An 18987-nucleotide genomic window follows, 5' to 3' on the forward strand; every position below is an offset into this window, starting at 1 on the left:
AACTTGAGACACCACCACACACTCGTGACGTATCACTTGCCATCAAACAAGCCCCACCCACCTTTAAACTGACTGTTAACTCCGCCTCCGTACTCCCTGCACTTGTCCTTCTCGTTCCTCGCCTCTGCCGCCTTGGGACGTCTACGTCTCGTGTGTATCGTGTCCCTCCGCATCGTGTGCGGCCTGTCTATGCCGTGGAGTTTGTAGTAGAGGCCGCACGCGTTGCACACCATCTCCCCTTTCATGTTCCGCCGCCATATCGTCGTGGTTTGTGTGCCGCAGTTCGTGCACGAGAGATCAACCCGTCGCGCCATTCCGGCGCCGCCTTTGCCGCCCTTCACGATCTGGAGGTTGCACCAGGGGCTGTTGCCCGTGAAGTCGGGGATGTAGTCCTCGCCGTCGTCTCGGCCGGGGCTTGAAGGAAAAAAAGCGGTTTTAGCGTCTACACTGATATACAGTTAATTTACATCACTATCGTTAAGGCACCCATATACGGACGCGCTATGCACCCATTTTTAAAAGATTCTTAATTGAGTCAAATGGTGAAAATTATTACAATTAAAAAAATCGCTAGTTGAGCTAACGTATATTGAGTGAGTGTACACTTGATCGCTTATCAGGCGTCCTGTACATTTGGCAACGCTGCTAAACAAATGAATACTATCACACTATTAATATTAATTCAACAATAAAAATGAAGTACAACCAAAACTTATGGGTGCTTTTAAGGGCTGGAAATAGCCATGGTACACTAGAGCGGCACAAGGGGTCCCTGAAATACTTTCAAACAACTTCAAAAACAAAATACAAGGGGTTCACGGGATTGTTTAAAACTACATCCAAAACAAATGGGGTCCCTGAGGCTCTTTCAAATTACTTCAAAAACAAAACACGAGCGGTCTTCAAGATTCTTACAAATTACTTCAAAAACAAAATAAAAGGGGTCCCAAGATTCTTTCAAACTACTTCAAAAACAAAACAAATGAGAGTTCTCGAAATTCTTTCAAATTACTTCAAAAACCAGACTCAAGTGGTACCCGAGATTCTTTCAAGCTATTTCAAAAACAATACCAAAGGGGTCCCCGAGATTCTTTTAACAACTTCAAAAACAAAATAAAAGGGGTTCCCGGGATTGATTAAAACTACTTCAAAAACAAATGCCGTCCCTGAGATTCTTACAAATTACTTCAAAAACAAAATAAAAAGGGTCCCAAGTTTCTTTCAAACTACTTCAAAAACAAAACAAATGAGAGTTCCCGAAATTCTTTCAAATTACTTCAAAAACCAGACTAAAGTGGCACCCTAGATTCTTTCAAGCTATTTCAAAAACAATACAAAAGGGGTCGCCGAGATTCTTTTAACAACTTCAAAAACAAAATACAAGGGGTTCCCGCGATTGTTTAAAACTACTTCAAAAACAAAACAATTGAGAGTTCCCGAAATTCTTTCAAATTACTTCAAAAACCAGACTCAAGTGGTACCCGAGATTCTTTCAAGCTATTTCAAAAACAATACAAAAGGGATCCCGGAGATTCTTTAACAACTTCAAAAACATATGGGTTCCCGGAGGCTCTTTCAAAATACTTCAAAAACAAAACACGAGTGGGCCTCAAGATTCTTACAAATTACTTCAAAAACAAAATAAAAGGGATTCCAAGATTCTTTCAAACTACTTCAAAAATAAAACAAATGAGAGTTCCCGAAATTCTTTCAAATTACTTCAAAAACCAGACTCAAGTGGTACCCGAGATTCTTTCAAGCTATTTAAAAAACAATACAAAAGGGATCCCCGAGATTCTTTTAACAACTTCAAAAACAAAATACAAGAGGTTCCCGGGGATTGTTTAAAACTGGTCCTCGAGATTCTTACAAATTACTTCAAAAACAAAATAAAAGGGGTCCCAAGATTCTTTCAAACTACTTCAAAAATAAAACAAATGAGAGTTCCCGAAATTTTTTCAAATTACTTCAAAAACCAGACTCAAGTGGTACCCGAGATTCTTTCAAGCTATTTCAAAAACAATACAAAAGGGGTCTCCGAGATTCTTTTAACAACTTCAAAAACAAAATACAAGGGGTTCCCGGGATTGTTAAAAACTACTTCAAAAACAAATGGGGTCCCTGAAACTCTTTCAAACTACTTCAAAAACAAAATAAAAGTGGTCCTAAGATTCTTTCAAACTACTTCAAAAATAAAACAAATGAGAGTTCCCGAAATTCTTTCAAATTACTTCAAAAACCAAACTCAAGTTGTACCCAAGATTCTTTCAAGCTATTTCAAAAACAATACAAAAGGGGTCCCCGAGATTCTTTTAACAACTTCAAAAACAAATGGGTTCCCGGAGACTCTTTCAAAATACTTCAAAAACAAAACACGAGTGGGCCTCAAGATTCTTTCCAATTACTTCAAAAACCAGACTCAAGTGGTACCCGAGATTCTTTCAAGCTATTTCAAAAACAATACAAAAGGGATCCCCGAGATTCTTTTAACAACTTCAAAAACAAAATACAAGAGGTTCCCGGGATTGTTTAAAACTACTTCAAAAACAAAACACGAGTGGTCCTCAAGATTCTTACAAATTGCTTCAAAAACAAAATAAAAGTGGTCCCAAGATTCTTTCAAACTACTTCAAAAATAAAACAAATGAGAGTTCCCGAAATTCTTTCAAATTACTTCAAAAACCAGACTCAAGTGGTACCCGAGATTCTTTCAAGCTATTTCAAAAACAATACAAAAGGGATCCCGGAGATTCTTTAACAACTTCAAAAACATATGGGTTCCCGGAGGCTCTTTCAAAATACTTCAAAAACAAAACACGAGTGGGCCTCAAGATTCTTACAAATTACTTCAAAAACAAAATAAAAGGGATTCCAAGATTCTTTCAAACTACTTCAAAAATAAAACAAATGAGAGTTCCCGAAATTCTTTCAAATTACTTCAAAAACCAGACTCAAGTGGTACCCGAGATTCTTTCAAGCTATTTAAAAAACAATACAAAAGGGATCCCCGAGATTCTTTTAACAACTTCAAAAACAAAATACAAGAGGTTCCCGGGGATTGTTTAAAACTGGTCCTCGAGATTCTTACAAATTACTTCAAAAACAAAATAAAAGGGGTCCCAAGATTCTTTCAAACTACTTCAAAAATAAAACAAATGAGAGTTCCCGAAATTTTTTCAAATTACTTCAAAAACCAGACTCAAGTGGTACCCGAGATTCTTTCAAGCTATTTCAAAAACAATACAAAAGGGGTCTCCGAGATTCTTTTAACAACTTCAAAAACAAAATACAAGGGGTTCCCGGGATTGTTAAAAACTACTTCAAAAACAAATGGGGTCCCTGAAACTCTTTCAAACTACTTCAAAAACAAAATAAAAGTGGTCCTAAGATTCTTTCAAACTACTTCAAAAATAAAACAAATGAGAGTTCCCGAAATTCTTTCAAATTACTTCAAAAACCAAACTCAAGTTGTACCCAAGATTCTTTCAAGCTATTTCAAAAACAATACAAAAGGGGTCCCCGAGATTCTTTTAACAACTTCAAAAACAAATGGGTTCCCGGAGACTCTTTCAAAATACTTCAAAAACAAAACACGAGTGGGCCTCAAGATTCTTTCCAATTACTTCAAAAACCAGACTCAAGTGGTACCCGAGATTCTTTCAAGCTATTTCAAAAACAATACAAAAGGGATCCCCGAGATTCTTTTAACAACTTCAAAAACAAAATACAAGAGGTTCCCGGGATTGTTTAAAACTACTTCAAAAACAAATGGCGTCAATGAGACTCTTTCAAACTACTTCAAAAACAAAACACGAGTGGTCCTCGAGATTCTTACAAATTAGTTCAAAAACAAAATAAAAGGGGTTCCTAGTTTCTTTCAAACTACTTCAAAAACAAAACAAATGAGAGTTCCCGAAATTCTTACAAATTACTTCAAAAACGAGACTCAAGTAGTACCCGAGATTCTTTCAAGCTATTTCAAAAACAATACAAAAGGGGTCACCGAGATTCTTTTAACAACTTCTAAAACAAAATACACGGGGTTCCCAGGATTGTTTAAAACTACTTCAAAAATAAATGGGGTCCCTAAGACTCTTTCAAACTACTTCAAAAACAAAACACGAGTGGTCCTCAAGATTCTTACAAATTACTTCAAAAACAAAATAAAAGAGGTCCAAGATTCTTTCAAACTACTTCAAAAACAAAACAAATTAGAGTTACCGAAATTCTTTCAAATTACTTCAAAAACCAGACTCAAGCGGTACCCGAGATTCTTTCAAGCTATTTCAAAAACAATACAAAAGGGGTCACCGAGATTCTTTTAACAACTTCAAAAACAAAATACAAGGGGTTCCCGGGATTGTTTAAAACTACTTCAAAAACAAATGGGGTCCTTGAGACTCTTTCAAACTACTTCAAAAACAAAACACGAGTGGTCTTCAAGATTCTTACAAATTACTTCAAAAACAAAATAAAAGGGGTCCCAAGATTCTTTCAAACTACTTCAAAAACAAAACAAATGAGAGTTCCCGAAATTCTTTCAAATTACTTCAAAAACCTGACTCGAGTGGTACCCGAGATTCTTTCAAGCTATTTCAAACACAATACAAAAGGGGTCCCCGAGATTCTTCTAACAACTTCAAAAACAAAATACAAGGGGTTCCCGGGATTGTTTAAAACTACTTCAAAAACTAATGGAGTCCCTGAGACTCTTTCAAACTACTTCAAAAACAAAACACGAGTGGTCCTCAAGATTCCTACAAATTACTTCAAGAACAAAATAAAAGTGGTCCCAAGATTCTTTCAAACTACTTCAAAAACAAAACAAATGAGAGCTCCCGAAATTCTTTCAATTTACTTCAAAAACCAGACCCAAGTGGTACCCGAGATTCTTTCAAGCTATTTCAAAAACAATACAAAAGGGGTCCTCGAGATTCTTTTAACAACTTTAAAAACAAAATACAAGGGGTTTCCGGGATTGTTTAAAACTACTTCAAAAACAAATGGGGTCCCTGAGACTCTTTCAAACTACTTCAAAAATAAAACACGAGTGGGCCTCGAGATTCTTACAAATTATTTCAAAAACAAAATAAAAGGGATCCCAAGATTCTTTCAAACTACTTCAAAAACAAAACAAATGAGAGTTCCCCAAATTCTTTCAAATTACTTCAAAAACCAGACTCAAGTGGTACCCGAGATTCTTTCAAGCTATTTCAAAAACAATACAAAAGGGGTCCTCGAGATTCTTTTAACAACTTCAAAAACAAAATACAAGGGGTTCCCGGGATTGTTTAAAACTACTTCAAAAACAAATAGGGTCCCTGAGATTCTTTCAAACCACTTCAAAAACAAAACAAATGAGAGTTCCCGAAATTCTTTCAAATTACTTCAAAAACCAGACTCAAGTGGTACCCGAGATTCCTTCAAGCTATTTCAAAAACAATACAAAAGGGGTCCCCGAGATTCTTTCAAACCACTTCACACAATCCATTGTAGGCTTCATTATACCCTAAATTTATAACCTTACAGAATTTGGAACACTATGTAAGATGTGTGTATGTATATTTTAGTACTAAAATCCACCCAGTCTAATTTTTGACCTGACTTGAGCTGAGTTGACCTGATAACCTTACAGAATTTTGGAAATTATTATAGTTTTCGGTGAAAATCCACCCAGTCCATCTGTTTACCTCGAGTCCTCGACCGACGCTTTGGTAGGGTAACTCTGTTTTCTGCGCCCCGTCGACGGCTTGGGGTGAGTTTCCATGTTCAGAGGCTCGTTCGGCGAATGCACTCTCTTGTCCAGGTGTACGAAGGGGGGCGCCGGGGTGATGCTCATCCCCAGTTTCCGACACGTGATCAGCTTCCTCAGGAGCTGACTCGCCTCCCCGCTCAGGGGCATGTTCGCGTTATAGCCGTTGTGTGACAGCGCCCTCCAGAGATTCGCGTCCTCCTCGGGCGGCACGTTGTCGGGGATAGGAGAGGTGGCGCTGGCTGTCGTCGAGTTCGAGTGTTCCTCCGCGCCCTGAAAAATGACTGGTTGTCTATAGTGTTCCAAGGCGAAATTAACTACACTCAATCTATAATCCCTGTATTTTCACCATTGATTAAATGTATGTAGATGGCTCCGTTAAAAATTCAAATATGATCCGAAAGAAAAAGGTGGGCTTTCTATTAAAAAAATTGGTCTAAGGTTATTTCGACAGAACTTTCCTCGCCCCTGAACTATAACTCAACAAATCCCGCTTCTTCAAAAGATGATAAACATTTTTTGTGATTTTTGTTTTATGATAACGTCTATAAAGTAAAAACCAGTTGCGTAAATGACACAATTTTTCAAGTTTTTAGGTTTAAATTTATCAGTTTTTCAATTTTCCAACTTTTGAACTTTTCAATTTTTCGTTTCGGTTTTTTATTTTCTTTATTTTTTAGTTATGTATTCCATTTTCCAATATTTCGATTTTATAATTTGTTTCTTCAATTTTTAGATATTGTGATTTTTCGATTCTTTAATTTTACATTTCTTCAAATTTTCGATTAGCAATTGCTCAATTTTTCAGTTTTTTTTCTTAATTTTTCCGGTATGCATCTCTTCGAGTTTTTATTTTTAAATTTTGCAACTTTTCGTTTCGGTTTTTTATTTTCTTTATTTTTTCAATTTTTCGGTCTTCAACTTCAGATTTGCATATTTATCATTTTAAATATTAACTAAAAATTATGATTTAAATTTTTTTTGTCTTTTCAAATTTTTACACTTTTCTGTTATTGGATTTCAAGACTTTCATTTGTTTGGTGTTTCAATTCTTCAGTATTTAATTTTTCCATTTTTCGATCCTCGAATGTTATTTTTTAGATTTTACAATTTTTCTATTCGAGTCGTTTTTCTACTTTCCAATTTTTCAATTTTTTTATTTTACATTTCTTCAAATTTTCGATTTGAAATTGTTAGTTCAGGTTTTTATTTTCTTTATTTTTACAATTTTTCGATTTTCAATGTTCCGATTTTTTTCAAGTTTTCTTTTCTTCAATTTTTCGATTTGAAATTTTTCATTTATTTTTGTTTCTTCAAAATTACGACATGCAGCTCTTCGAGTTTTTATTTTAAATTTTTCATTTTTGCCATTTTTCAATTTTTTAATTTTTTGTTTCTCAATTTGAATTTTTTGAATTCTTCGTTTTTTCAATTTTAAGATATGCAACTCAAGTTTTCATTTTAGAACTTCCCGTTTTCCAACTTTGGACGTTCTTATTTGAAGTTTTACGGTTGTCAACTATTAATTTTTAAACTATTAGATTTTTGAATATTTGATTTTTTCAACGTTAAATTTTTGATTTGCAATTTTTCTAATTTTTGATTTTAAATATCTAACAATTATTATAGTTTTTAACATTTTTCACTTTTACAATTTTACGATTTTAGAATTTTTTCAATTTTCAATTATTAGATTTTAAGGCTTTTCATTCGATTTTTAATTTTTCAATTTCTCGATCTTTCAATGTTACAGTCTTTCGACATTACAATTTTGATGATTCTATAATTTTTCGATTTGATTCGTTTTTTCTATTTTCCAATTTTTTGTATTTTCTCGATTTTTAATTTATCAATGTTTCGATTTTATAATTTTTTGTTTCTTCGATTTTCATTTAAAAAATTTTTCATTTCTTCGATTCTTACTTTTTGCAATTTTTCGATTAAAAATTTCTCGAGTTTTCAATTTTTATTTTTCCAATTTTTAATTTCTTCAAATTTTAGATTTTCCAATGTTTGATATTCAATTTTTTTATTTCGTTATTTCAGTTTTTTCAATTCTTCAATTTTTCGATTTGGAATTTTTCACTTTTTTTGTTATTTAAATTTTACGATATCCAACTACAGTTTTCATTTTTAAATTTTTCAGTTATCCGATTTGACAAATTTCGGATGTTTCAATTATTTTTAGATTTTGCAATTTTTTTTGATTTTTCAATTTTTCATTTCTTAAATTTTCGTTTTGGTTTTCATTTTTTTTATTTTTTCAATTTTTCGGAGTTTCAATGTTCTTATTGTATATTTTTTTTATTCAATGTTAAATTTCTCAGTTTCTCAATTTTTCAATCTTTCGTTTCTTTAATTTTTGAATAGAAATTTTTCTAGTTTCATTTTCATACATATCCAATAATTGTTATTATAATTTTTAAAATATTTAATTTTTTCAATGTTTCTCTCGATTTTATTTAATCAATTTTTCAATTTTTCAATGTTACTTATGATTTTCCAAATTTTGGAATTTCCAAATTTTCGACTTTTAAGTTTTTCTTGCCTCCAATTTTTTGGTTTTTCCATGTTCTGACTTTATATATATATATTTTTCAATGCGATTTTTTTTAATTGTCCGTTTTTTCAGTTTCTCGATTTAGAAATTTTTCGTTTCTTCAATTTTCGATCTGCAATTTTTCTAGTTTCCATTTTAAATATGCATAATAATTATAATTTTTAAAATGTTCCACTTTTCCAGTTTTGTAATTTTTTCAATTCTTCGTTTCTTCAATTTTTAGATTTGCAATTTTTCAGTTATTCGATTTTCGAACTTTCGATGTTTTAATTTTTTGGATTTTGCAATTTTTTGATTTCTTTATTTTTTCAATTTTTCCGATTTTCAATGTTCTGATTTGCAGATTTTGGGTTGTCAACTTTTAATAATTTTTACCATTATTTTTTTAATTTTTCGCTTTTTCAATGTTAAATCTTTAAGTTTCTCAATTTTCCAATTTTATGGTTCTTTAATTTTTGATTTGCAATTTTTCTAGTTTTCATTTGAAATATCTATCTAATAATCATTAGTTTTTAACATTTTTCACTTTTTCAATTTTACGACTTTATAATTTTTCCATTAAGACTTTTTATCCATTTTTTGATATTTCAATTATAGTCTTTCGACTTTACAATTTTGACGATTCTATAATTCTTTGATTTTACAATTTTTGTTTTTTTTTTTTATAGTTTTTCGATTCGATTTTCATTCTTAAAATTTTTCATTTCTTCAATTCTTACATTTTTGCAATTTTTTGATTAAAAATTTCACGAGTCAATTTTTAACTTTCCAATTTGTAATTTCTGCAATTTTCGATTTGGAATTTTTCAATTTTTCACTGTTACTTAAATTTTACGATAACAAACTCCAGTTTTCATTTTAAAATTTTTCATTCAATTTTTTTTATTTTGCATTTTTTTATTTTTCAATTTTTCATTTCTTAAATTTTTCGTTTCGGTGTTTTATTTTCTTTATATTTTCAATTTTTCGGAGTTTCAATGTTCCTATTATACAATTTTTCTTTCACAGTTTCTCAATTTTTCAATCTTTCGTTCCTTTAATTTTTGAGTCGAAATTTCTCTAGTTTAATTATTATAATTTTTAAAATATTACACTTTTTCATTTTTCGATTCATTCTTTTCTTTGATTTTTAAGTTCCTGTATTTTTTGTATTTCAATTTTGCAGGTTTTGAATTTTTCAATGTTCCGATTTCTCAAGTTTTTAATGTTGGGTTTTTTCAATTTATTTATTTTTATAATTTTCTGATTTTTCAATGTTAAGATTTTATATTTTTGGTTTTTAGATTTTCCAATTTTTGATTTTTTAATTGTCCGCTGTTTCAGTTTCTCGATTTAGAAATTTTTCGTTTCTTCAATTTTGCATAATTACAATTTTTAATTTGTTTTACTTTTTCAATTTTACTATTTTAGAAATCTTCCCGTTTTTCAGTAGACAGTTAGATTTAAATTTTTTTAGTTTATTCGACTTGCAATTTTTCGCTTGTTCAGTTTTTGGTTTTTTCAACTCTTCGAACCAAAAAAATGGAAAAAAAGCAAAATTGTATAACTGAAAAATCTAAAAATTTAAAATCAAGAGTTTGAACAACTGCAGAAAGGAAACATTAAAAAATTAAAAGATTAGAATTGAGAAACTTACAAATCGAAAAAACAAAATTTGTATTGAAATATGGAAATATTGAAAATTAAGGAAATCGGAAAATTTTCTAACTGGAAATCCAAAAATTTCAAAAGTAAATGTTTAAAAATTGAAAAACCGAGGAGCAAAAAAATCTAAAATTGAAAAATAAAGAAAATGAATAAACGAAAAATTTATATAAAATCGAGTAAATGAAAATTAAAAAATCGGTTAAATGAAAAATAAAAATCAAGAACTTGAAAACTTGAGGAAACGAAAGAATGAAAAACGTAAAATTGTGATATCAAAAAATTGGCTGAAGGTAAATGAATCCAGATTTTTCCAAAAATTGTAAGATTGGATTTTGCCAAGAATTTTATTGTTTTATGACTCCATATTTCAGAGAGATTTATTGGGCAAAATTCTGAAATGACGTCATCAATTTTTCGGGAAGGGACAAAGGAATAAATTTTTCTCAACGATTTAGCATGCTTACCATAACCTTAAAATGCAAAATGTTATTACACAATTTTGATTTTTTTTCCAAAAACCTGGGTGAAAACTCAACACGGATTCAAAATTAAAGGAACGAAAGATTGAAAAATTGAGAAACTGTGAAAGAAAAATTGTATAATAGGAACATTGAAACTCCGAAAAATTGAAAATATAAAGAAAATAAAACACCGAAACGAAAAATTTAAGAAATGAAAAATTGAAAAATAAAAAAAAATTTAATGAAAAATTTTAAAATGAAAACTGGAGTTTGTTATCGTAAAATTTAAGTAACAGTGAAAAATTGAAAAATTCCAAATCGAAAATTGCAGAAATTACAAATTGGAAAGTTAAAAATTGACTCGTGAATTGAATTTTAAGAATGAAAATCGAATCGCAAAACTATAAAAAAACCCAAAAATTGTAAAATCAAAGAATTATAGAATCGTCAAAATCGTGAAGTCGAAAGAATATAATTGAAAGATCAAAAAATGGATAAAAAGTCTTAAAATTAATAATTGAAAAATGGAAAAATTATAAAATCGTAAAATTGAAATGTGAAAAATGTTAAAAACTAATAATTGTTAGATAGATATTTCAAATGAAAACTAGAAAAATTGCAAATCAAAAATTAAAGAACCATAAAATTGGAAAATTGAGAAACTCAAAAATTTAACATTGAAAAAGCGAAAAATTAAAAAAATAATGGTAAAAATTATTAAAAGTTGACAACCCAAAAACTGCAAATCAGAACATTGAAAATCGGAAAAATTGAAAAAATAAAGAAATCAAAAAATTGAAACATCGAAAGTTCGAAAATCGGATAACTGAAAAATTGCAAATCTAAAAATTGAAGAAACGAAGAATTGAAAAAATTACAAAACTGGAAAAGTGAAACATTTTAAAAATTATAATTATTATGCATATTTAAAATGGAAACTAGAAAAATTGCAGATCGAAAATTGAAGAAACAAAAAATGTCTAAATCGAGAAACTGAAAAAACGGACAATTAAAAAATCAAAAAGTTGCAAAATCGAAAAATTAAAAAAAATCGCATTGCAAAAAAATTATATATAAAGTCAGAACATAGAAAAACCGAAAAATTGGAGACAAGAAAAACTTAAAAGTCGAAAATTTGGAAGAAACGTAAAACTGAAAAAATTTAAATTTAAAAAACAAAAAATTATAAAATCGCAATATTGAAAAATTGAATAGTTGAAAAAATAACCAAAATAAAAAACCGAAACGAAAAATTGAAAATTTCAAAACTTGGGAAATTGAAAAACTAAAAATCCAGAAACCTAAAAATCGAAAAAAATTAATGAATCGAAAAATTGGAAAAGTCAAAAATTGAAAAACCGAGGAGCAAAAAATCTAAAATCGAAAATTTTGAAAAACTGATTAAATGAGAACTCATAAAATCGAGAGAAACATTGAAAAAATGAAATATTTTAAAAATTATAATAACAATTATTGGATATGTATGAAAATGGAACTAGAAAAATTTCTATTCAAAAATTAAAGAAACGAAAGATTGAAAAATTGAGAAACTGAGAAATTTAACATTGAATAAAAAAAAATTATATAATAAGAACATTGAAACTCCGAAAAATTTTTTAATAAAAAACTCTTTAATTTTTTCTTAAAAAATAGTTAAGTCTAAATTTTTACTATTTGGAAGCCTATTATAAAATTTATAAAATAAGATGCTCCTGCACTTGTGGTGTAGGAGCATCTTATTTTATAAAAATTATGGAATATATTATGGAATTAAATTTTATGATAAGCTTCCAAATAGTAAAAATTTAGACTTAACTATTTTTTAAGAAAAAATTAAAGAGTTTTTTATTAAATAGGGCATATTATGCACGTGAAGAGTTCATCAATGATGTCGGTCTAGCGGACAGACGCTAGACCGACAGACAGACGGAAACTTAGCTTACACTCAGCAACAAAAATCGTTAAATTACGAATTTTGTGCTCACCTGCGACATGTCCACTTCCAGCCGCTCGGGGTCCGAGCTATTGCTATACTCCGAGGCGTTGTCGTTGGCTTCCTCCTTGATGAAGTCGATCTCTGGTACGCAGGTGAGGCTTTCGGGCTTCTTGTTCGAGAGGTCCGCGGGCTGGTTCGGGCAAGGTTCTATCTGCATGGCGCCCTCGGCGAAATTCGGCGCTATCGACGGCGAGGGAACGTCGATGGGCTCGCTTTCCGGGGGGTATCTCAGGTCTGTAGGTTCGTTTTTGTGCGATTTTTGGTCCTCTATCGACGACTCCAGGTCGGTCTTTAGGCTGATTGTAATACTGTTGGGTGTAGTGATCGAGGAGGCGTTGAGCAGGGAGTCGAGGATCGCGTTCGACCGCCTCATCCTTTCCTGGAAGAACACAAACGATGAGACGACGGGATTAAAAATTCAAAAATTAACAAAATCACCACGAAAATGAATTAGTCCGGTCTGAAAAAGCGACTTAATTATTGAATGTATAATTAAGAGGTCATAAATAAATCAACGGAATGATAAAAACTTGTTTTAATTGACACAGTTATGCAATTTGTAATGTAAATAAACTCATTTGTGGAAATAATCATGCTTGGAACAAGTATGGTTGGTCTAGGTCCATATCAAAGGATTCCGGACCAAATGTCGCTCGGTTCACACAATTAGCGATAATAGTCGAAAGTTATTTACATTCACGGGCGGAAGAATTATAAAACAAATCGTTTATCATGCGAAATTTTCGATATTTAAAGCGATTCTTTTAATGGCATGCTTTCAACTTGTATTAATTAGAATTTAGTGTCGACATGATTGTGTTGTACTTCATGGTAAATTCATTGAACTGCACATATGTTCAATTTAGAGTTCAACGTCGTACAAAGACTGACACGAACGCCGAGATTACTCTGGAAACGAGAGAGTTCTCGTAACGGAATGCTCGGTATAATATTATTATAAAATTGCATTTATAGGAATAAAATTAACTAGAAAAAGTGTCATAATATTTTTGACACTAGATTTACCAGAATATTACAAGCCGCTTACTGTTTCCTTCACTTTAATTCAGATCACACGAATTACAGTTCGTCGTCTGAGAACTTGTTTGATCTACGGACCAGAGCGCACTCAGGCCAATGTCGACTCTAAGCGTCCGGAAACGACTTGATTTAAAGACATGATCCGTGATTTGATACATATCCTAACCGGTTTCGACCATAATTTCTTGCTTTAGTTGGGGGACTTTTCAGTTTACACCTATTTATTCTATTTTTGAATTTTACAATTTCTCAATTTTTCAATTTCTCGGTTTTTAGATTTTCTCTGCAATTTTACTATTTTTAAATATTTCGATTTTTCAATTTTTGACTTTTATAAACTCTTTATTCGTCGACTTTTCAATTTTTTAATTTCTGAGTTTTTGGACATTTCAGTTTTGGGATTTTTCAGTTTACTTGTTATTCAATTTTTCGATCATACAATTATGCAGGTTTTTGATTTTTTTAAGATTTCGATATTTCGACTTCACTTTATTGATTTTCAATTTTTCGATTCTTTAGATTCTCAGATTTTGGATGTTCCAGTTTTGGGATTTTTGAGTTTTTCGATATTTCAGATTTGGGAGTTTTCAATATTTCTGTTCCTCGACTTTTCCATTTTTGACTTCTGGATTTCTCGATGTGTCGACTTTTTATTTTTTCGATTTTTAAATTTTGGATATCTCAATTTTTTGGTGTTTTAGTTTTTCAATATTTAAAATTTTAGATTGTTCGATTTCTCGATTCTTCATTTCATCTCTTCCATATTGCAATTTTTCAAATGTTTCGATTTCTTAATCTTTCGATTTTTCGACTTCCTGGTTTTAGATTTTCTGCTTTTCAATTGTCGTTTTTTCAAATTTTCGATTTTACAATTTTTCAAATTTGACGTTTATAAACTGTCAATTTTTCGATTTTTCAATTAATCGATGTTTCGATTTTCCCATTTGTTGACTTTCGAGGGTTTCGATATTCCTGTTCTTCAATTCTTTAAGTTTTCGATTTTTCAGGTTTTTGATTTTTTATTTTTTTAATTTTTTTAAAGGTTTTTTTGCAGCTTCTTTTTGGATTTTTCTATTGCCCAATTTTTCGACTTTTTAGATTCTCCAGTTTTTGGATATTTCAGTTTTCGGATTTTTTAGGTTTTCCATTTTTCAGTTTTTCGATATTTCAGTTTTGGGATTTTTCAATATTTTAATTCTTCTACTTTCCCATTTTTGGCTTCTGGAGTTTTCGATGTGTCGATTTTTCGACTTCCCGGTTTTAGATTTTCTGTTTTCAATTGTCGTTTTAAATTTTTCGATTTTTCAATGTTTTGATTTCCCGATTTAGTTTCCCAGTTTTAGTTTTTCTTTCATTTTTCAGTTTTGGGATTTTTCAATGTTCTTCGACTTTTCCATTTTTGACTTCTGGATTTTTCGATGTGTCGACTTTTTATTTTTTCGATTTTTAAATTTTGGATATTTCAATTTTTTGGTATTTTAGTTTTTCAATATTTAAAATTTTAGATTGTTCGATGTTTCGATTCTTCATTTTATCTCTTCCATATTGCAATTTTTCAAATGTTTCGATTTCTTAATCTTTCGATTTTTCGACTTCCTGGTTTTAGATTTTCTGCTTTTCAATTGTGGTTCATCTTTTGATTTTCCCATTTGTTGACTTTCGAGGGTTTCGATATTCCTGTTCTTCAATTCTTTAAGTTTTCGATTTTTCAGGTTTTTGATTTTTTATTTTTTTAAGTTTTTTTTTTGCAGCTTCTTTTTGGATTTTTCTATTGCCCAATTTTTCGACTTTTTAGATTCTCCAGTTTTTGGATATTTCAGTTTTCGAATTTTTCAGTTTTGGGATTTTTCAATATTTTAATTCTTCTACTTTCGATTTTTGGCTTCTGGAGTTTTCGATGTGTCGATTTTTTTACTTTTTCGATTTTTCAATTTTTCGATTTCTTAATCTTTCGATTTTTCGACTTCCCGGTTTTAGATTTTCTGTTTTCAATTGTCGTTTTAAATTTTTCGATTTTTCAATGTTTTGATTTCCGGATTTAGTTTCCCAGTTTTAGTTTTTCTTTCATTTTTCAGTTTTTCGATATTTCAGTTTTGGGATTTTTCAATATTTCGATTCTTCGACTTTTTCCTTTTTTGATTTTTAAATTTTAGAATTCTCGATTTTTCATTTCAGCTCTTCCACATTTCAATTTTTCAAATGTTTCGATTTCTTAATCTTTCGATTTTTCGACTTCCCGGTTTTAGATTTTCTGTTTTTCAATTGTCGTTTTTTCAATTTTTCAATTTTTAAATTTTAGATTTATCGGTTTTTTGATATTCTAATTTTTCAATATTTAAAATTTTAGATTTTTCCATTTCTCGATTTTTCATTTCAGTTCTTCGATATTTCAGTTTTTCAATTGTCGTTTTTAAAATTTTCGATTTTTCAATTAATCGATGTTTTGATTTTCACATTTCTTGACTTTCGAGGGTTTCGATATTCCTGTTCTCCGATTCTTCAATTTTTCAGGTTTTTGAGTTTTTTATTTTTTTAAAGTTTCAATTTTTCGGCTTCACTTTTTGGATTTTTTTATTGCTCAATTTTTCGACTTTTTAGGGTCTCAGTTTTTGGATATTTCAGTTTTCGGATTTTCCAGGTTTTCCATTTTTCAGTTTTTCTTTCATTTTTCAGTTTTGGGATTTTTCAATATTTTTATTCTTCTACTTTTCGATTTTTGGCTTCTGGAGTTTTCGATGTGTCGATTTTTTTACTTTTTCGATTGCTTAATCTTTCGGTTTTTCGATTTCCCGGTTTTAGATTTTCTGTTTTCAATTGTCGTTTTAAATTTTTTGATTTTTCAATGTTTTAATTTCCCGGCTTAGTTTCCCATTTTTATTTTTCTTTCATTTTTCAGTTTTTCGATATTTCAGTTTTGGGTCGATTAAATTTTTGATTTTTTTTTAATTTTATATTTTTCGATTTCTGGATTTTTCATTTCAGTTCTTCGATATTTCAATTTTTTCTAAGTTTTCGAATTTTTCAAATGTTTCGATTTCTTAATGTTTTGATTTTTCGACTTCCCGGTTTTAGATTTTCTGTTTTTCAATTGCCATTTTGTCAAATTTTCGATTTTTCAATTAATCGATGTTTTGATTTTCCCATTTCTTGATCTTCGAGTATTTCGATTTTCCTGTTCTTCAATTCTTTAATTTTTTTATTTTTCAGGTTTTTGATTTTTCAATTTTTCGATTTTTTATGGTTTCTATTTTTCGGCTTCACTTTTTTGATTTTTCGATTTTTCAGTTTTTAGATATTTTAGTTTTAGGATTTTTCAACATTTCAATTCTTCGGCATTTCTATTTTTGACTTCGGGATTTTTCGATGTGTACATTTTTACTTTTTCAATTTTTCAATTTTTGGATTTTTAAATTTTAGGTTTTTCAATCTTTTGATATTTTAAATTTTCAATACTTCTTAATCTTTCGATTTTTCGACTTCCTGGTTTTAGATGTTCTGTTTTTCAATTTTTCGGTTTGTTAATTTTTCATCCCCGATTTATCGAGATTTGATTGTTCAGGTTTTCGATTTATAAGTTTTTCTATTTTTTATTTTGGTCTATTTCGGTTTCTCAGTTTTTCCAGTTTTTCAATTTTTCGTTTTTTGATTTTTCCGCTTTTTCTAATTTTTCAATTTTTAACTTTTTGTTTGTCGATTTCTCTATTTTTCGATTTTTCGAATTTTTAAGTTTTTTGATTTCTCGATTTATCGAGATTCGGATTTTTCGATATATTGATTGTCAATTTCTCAATTTATAAATTGTTCAATTTTTAACTTTCCGATTTTTCGATTTCTGGGTTTTTCGATTTTCCAGTTTTTACAGTAGTGAGAAATAGGAAGAGAATAATATATTTCATTTAATATACTAAATTTAAATATCAAATTAAACAAATGCAATAAACTGTCTATAAAATTAATAAATCAATGTAAATTAAACAGTTCTTGAGAAAAATTTAAACAAATTAAAAATTTTTCAAAATAATGTATTGTTACGAAATAAACCCATACGCCGCCCCGGTACGACGCCTATGGGTCGTCGAGAGCTTCCTCGACTGTACGGCGATGATGACTCATTATCGGTGACATCGGCCGGAGAAGAGCCTGGAAGCGGAAGTCGCAAATGGGTGCTCCAGACAAGTCTAGAAGCTGTCAGGATGGGCGAGGGGCGTTCTCGATCCATCGAGACAAACGTATAGGTTTAAATAGAGGCCAATGAATGTTGCGCCGGAATTATTTTGTACATAATCGGTGTGTAAATTCGAGTTTTTACGAAATAAATTGCTGAGTTTTAACCACGTCGATTTTTGATCACCGGTCATCGTTCACTGTATTAAAACGAATTCTGTTCGAATGATAAGCTTGTTTATAAATCTTGTGTCAATTTTGTTTACTCTCCCACAAATAATCGAGAAAAATTAAAAAATAATCATAACAACGTTCTAAAAAAATATTAGATAATACAGGAAAATTGTCGTTTGGAATAATTTGTCTTGTCAAATAATCCAGAAATAATCCAGAAAGTTCAAATAATTTTCCACAAAAAGATTGAAGTAGTTTCTAATCGAAAAAAAAAACTAGCTGAAAGAAAATTAATCGGAAATTATTAATATGAAGCTATTCTTATTTGGTGTCCCCAAATAACAAAAAAAAAGTATGAAAATACGACTGCGAAATCATTTTTGCTCTACCTTTTCCAATCACCGAGAAAAATAAAAATAATTTTCAAAATTTCCCCAAAAAATTGAGAAATCGACAACTTGAAAAATCGAAAAACGAAAATGTCAAGAAACCGAATCATCAAAAGATCGTAAAATCCAAAAATCGAAAATTTAAAAGTCGAAAAATGGAATAATCAAAAAACTGAAAAATCAAAATTTTAAAAATTGCAATAATCGAAAAATAAACGTAACGAAGAACTGAAAAATCGAAACGGTAAAAAATTGGAAACTTGAAAAAAAAAATATATAAAATCTGAAAATCGAAAAACTGAAACATCGAGAAATTGAAAAATTAAACCTGAAAAATTGATAATTAAAAATTAAAATACATTGAAAAATCTAAGCTTAAAAAAGTAGATAAATCGAAAAGTTGAAAAATCAAAAAACCGAAATATCTAGAGTCGAAAATTTAAAAAATTGGAAAATTGAAGAATCGAAAAGCTAAAATATCGACTAAAAAATCTAAAACTCTACAAACCAAAAAATCGAGAGATATCGAAATAGGCCAAAATCGAAAATTCGAAAAGTCAAAAATAAATTGATAAATGAAAAATTTAAAAGCATAAAAAACGATAAATTGGAAATGAAAAAAAGTCGATAAATCGAGGAATCGAAAAATCAAAATTTTAAAAATCGAAAACTGAAAAACCGAAAAATCCAAGACCGAGAAATCGAAAAATCGAAACCACAAAAAACTGAAAAATCTAAAATACAAAAATTCGAAAAATTAAGAAATAGAAATATTGAAGAACTGAAAGAAAAGAAAATATAGA

General features: G+C 29.9%; 1 protein-coding gene across 2 annotated transcripts in view; it reads right to left on the minus strand.

Moving 5' to 3' along the window:
- Positions 1-18987, minus strand: part of LOC135123301 (uncharacterized) — a 106821-nt gene that overhangs the window by 10070 nt on the left and 77764 nt on the right. For both annotated transcript variants that reach the window (XM_064047829.1, XM_064047828.1), the window contains exons 3-5: positions 12406-12795; positions 5691-6025; positions 62-414 (exon numbers count right to left, since the gene is read on the minus strand). In XM_064047829.1, coding sequence (XP_063903899.1) covers positions 62-414; positions 5691-6025; positions 12406-12795 — 1078 coding nt within the window. The remainder of the gene's footprint in view (positions 1-61; positions 415-5690; positions 6026-12405; positions 12796-18987) is intronic.

Source organism: Zophobas morio, unplaced genomic scaffold (assembly GCF_036711695.1).
Source record: "Zophobas morio isolate AGI-343-1 ecotype UQ-CSIRO unplaced genomic scaffold, CSIRO_AGI_Zmor_V1 ptg000006l, whole genome shotgun sequence".
In the NCBI taxonomy this organism is placed as follows: Eukaryota; Metazoa; Arthropoda; class Insecta; order Coleoptera; family Tenebrionidae; genus Zophobas; species Zophobas morio.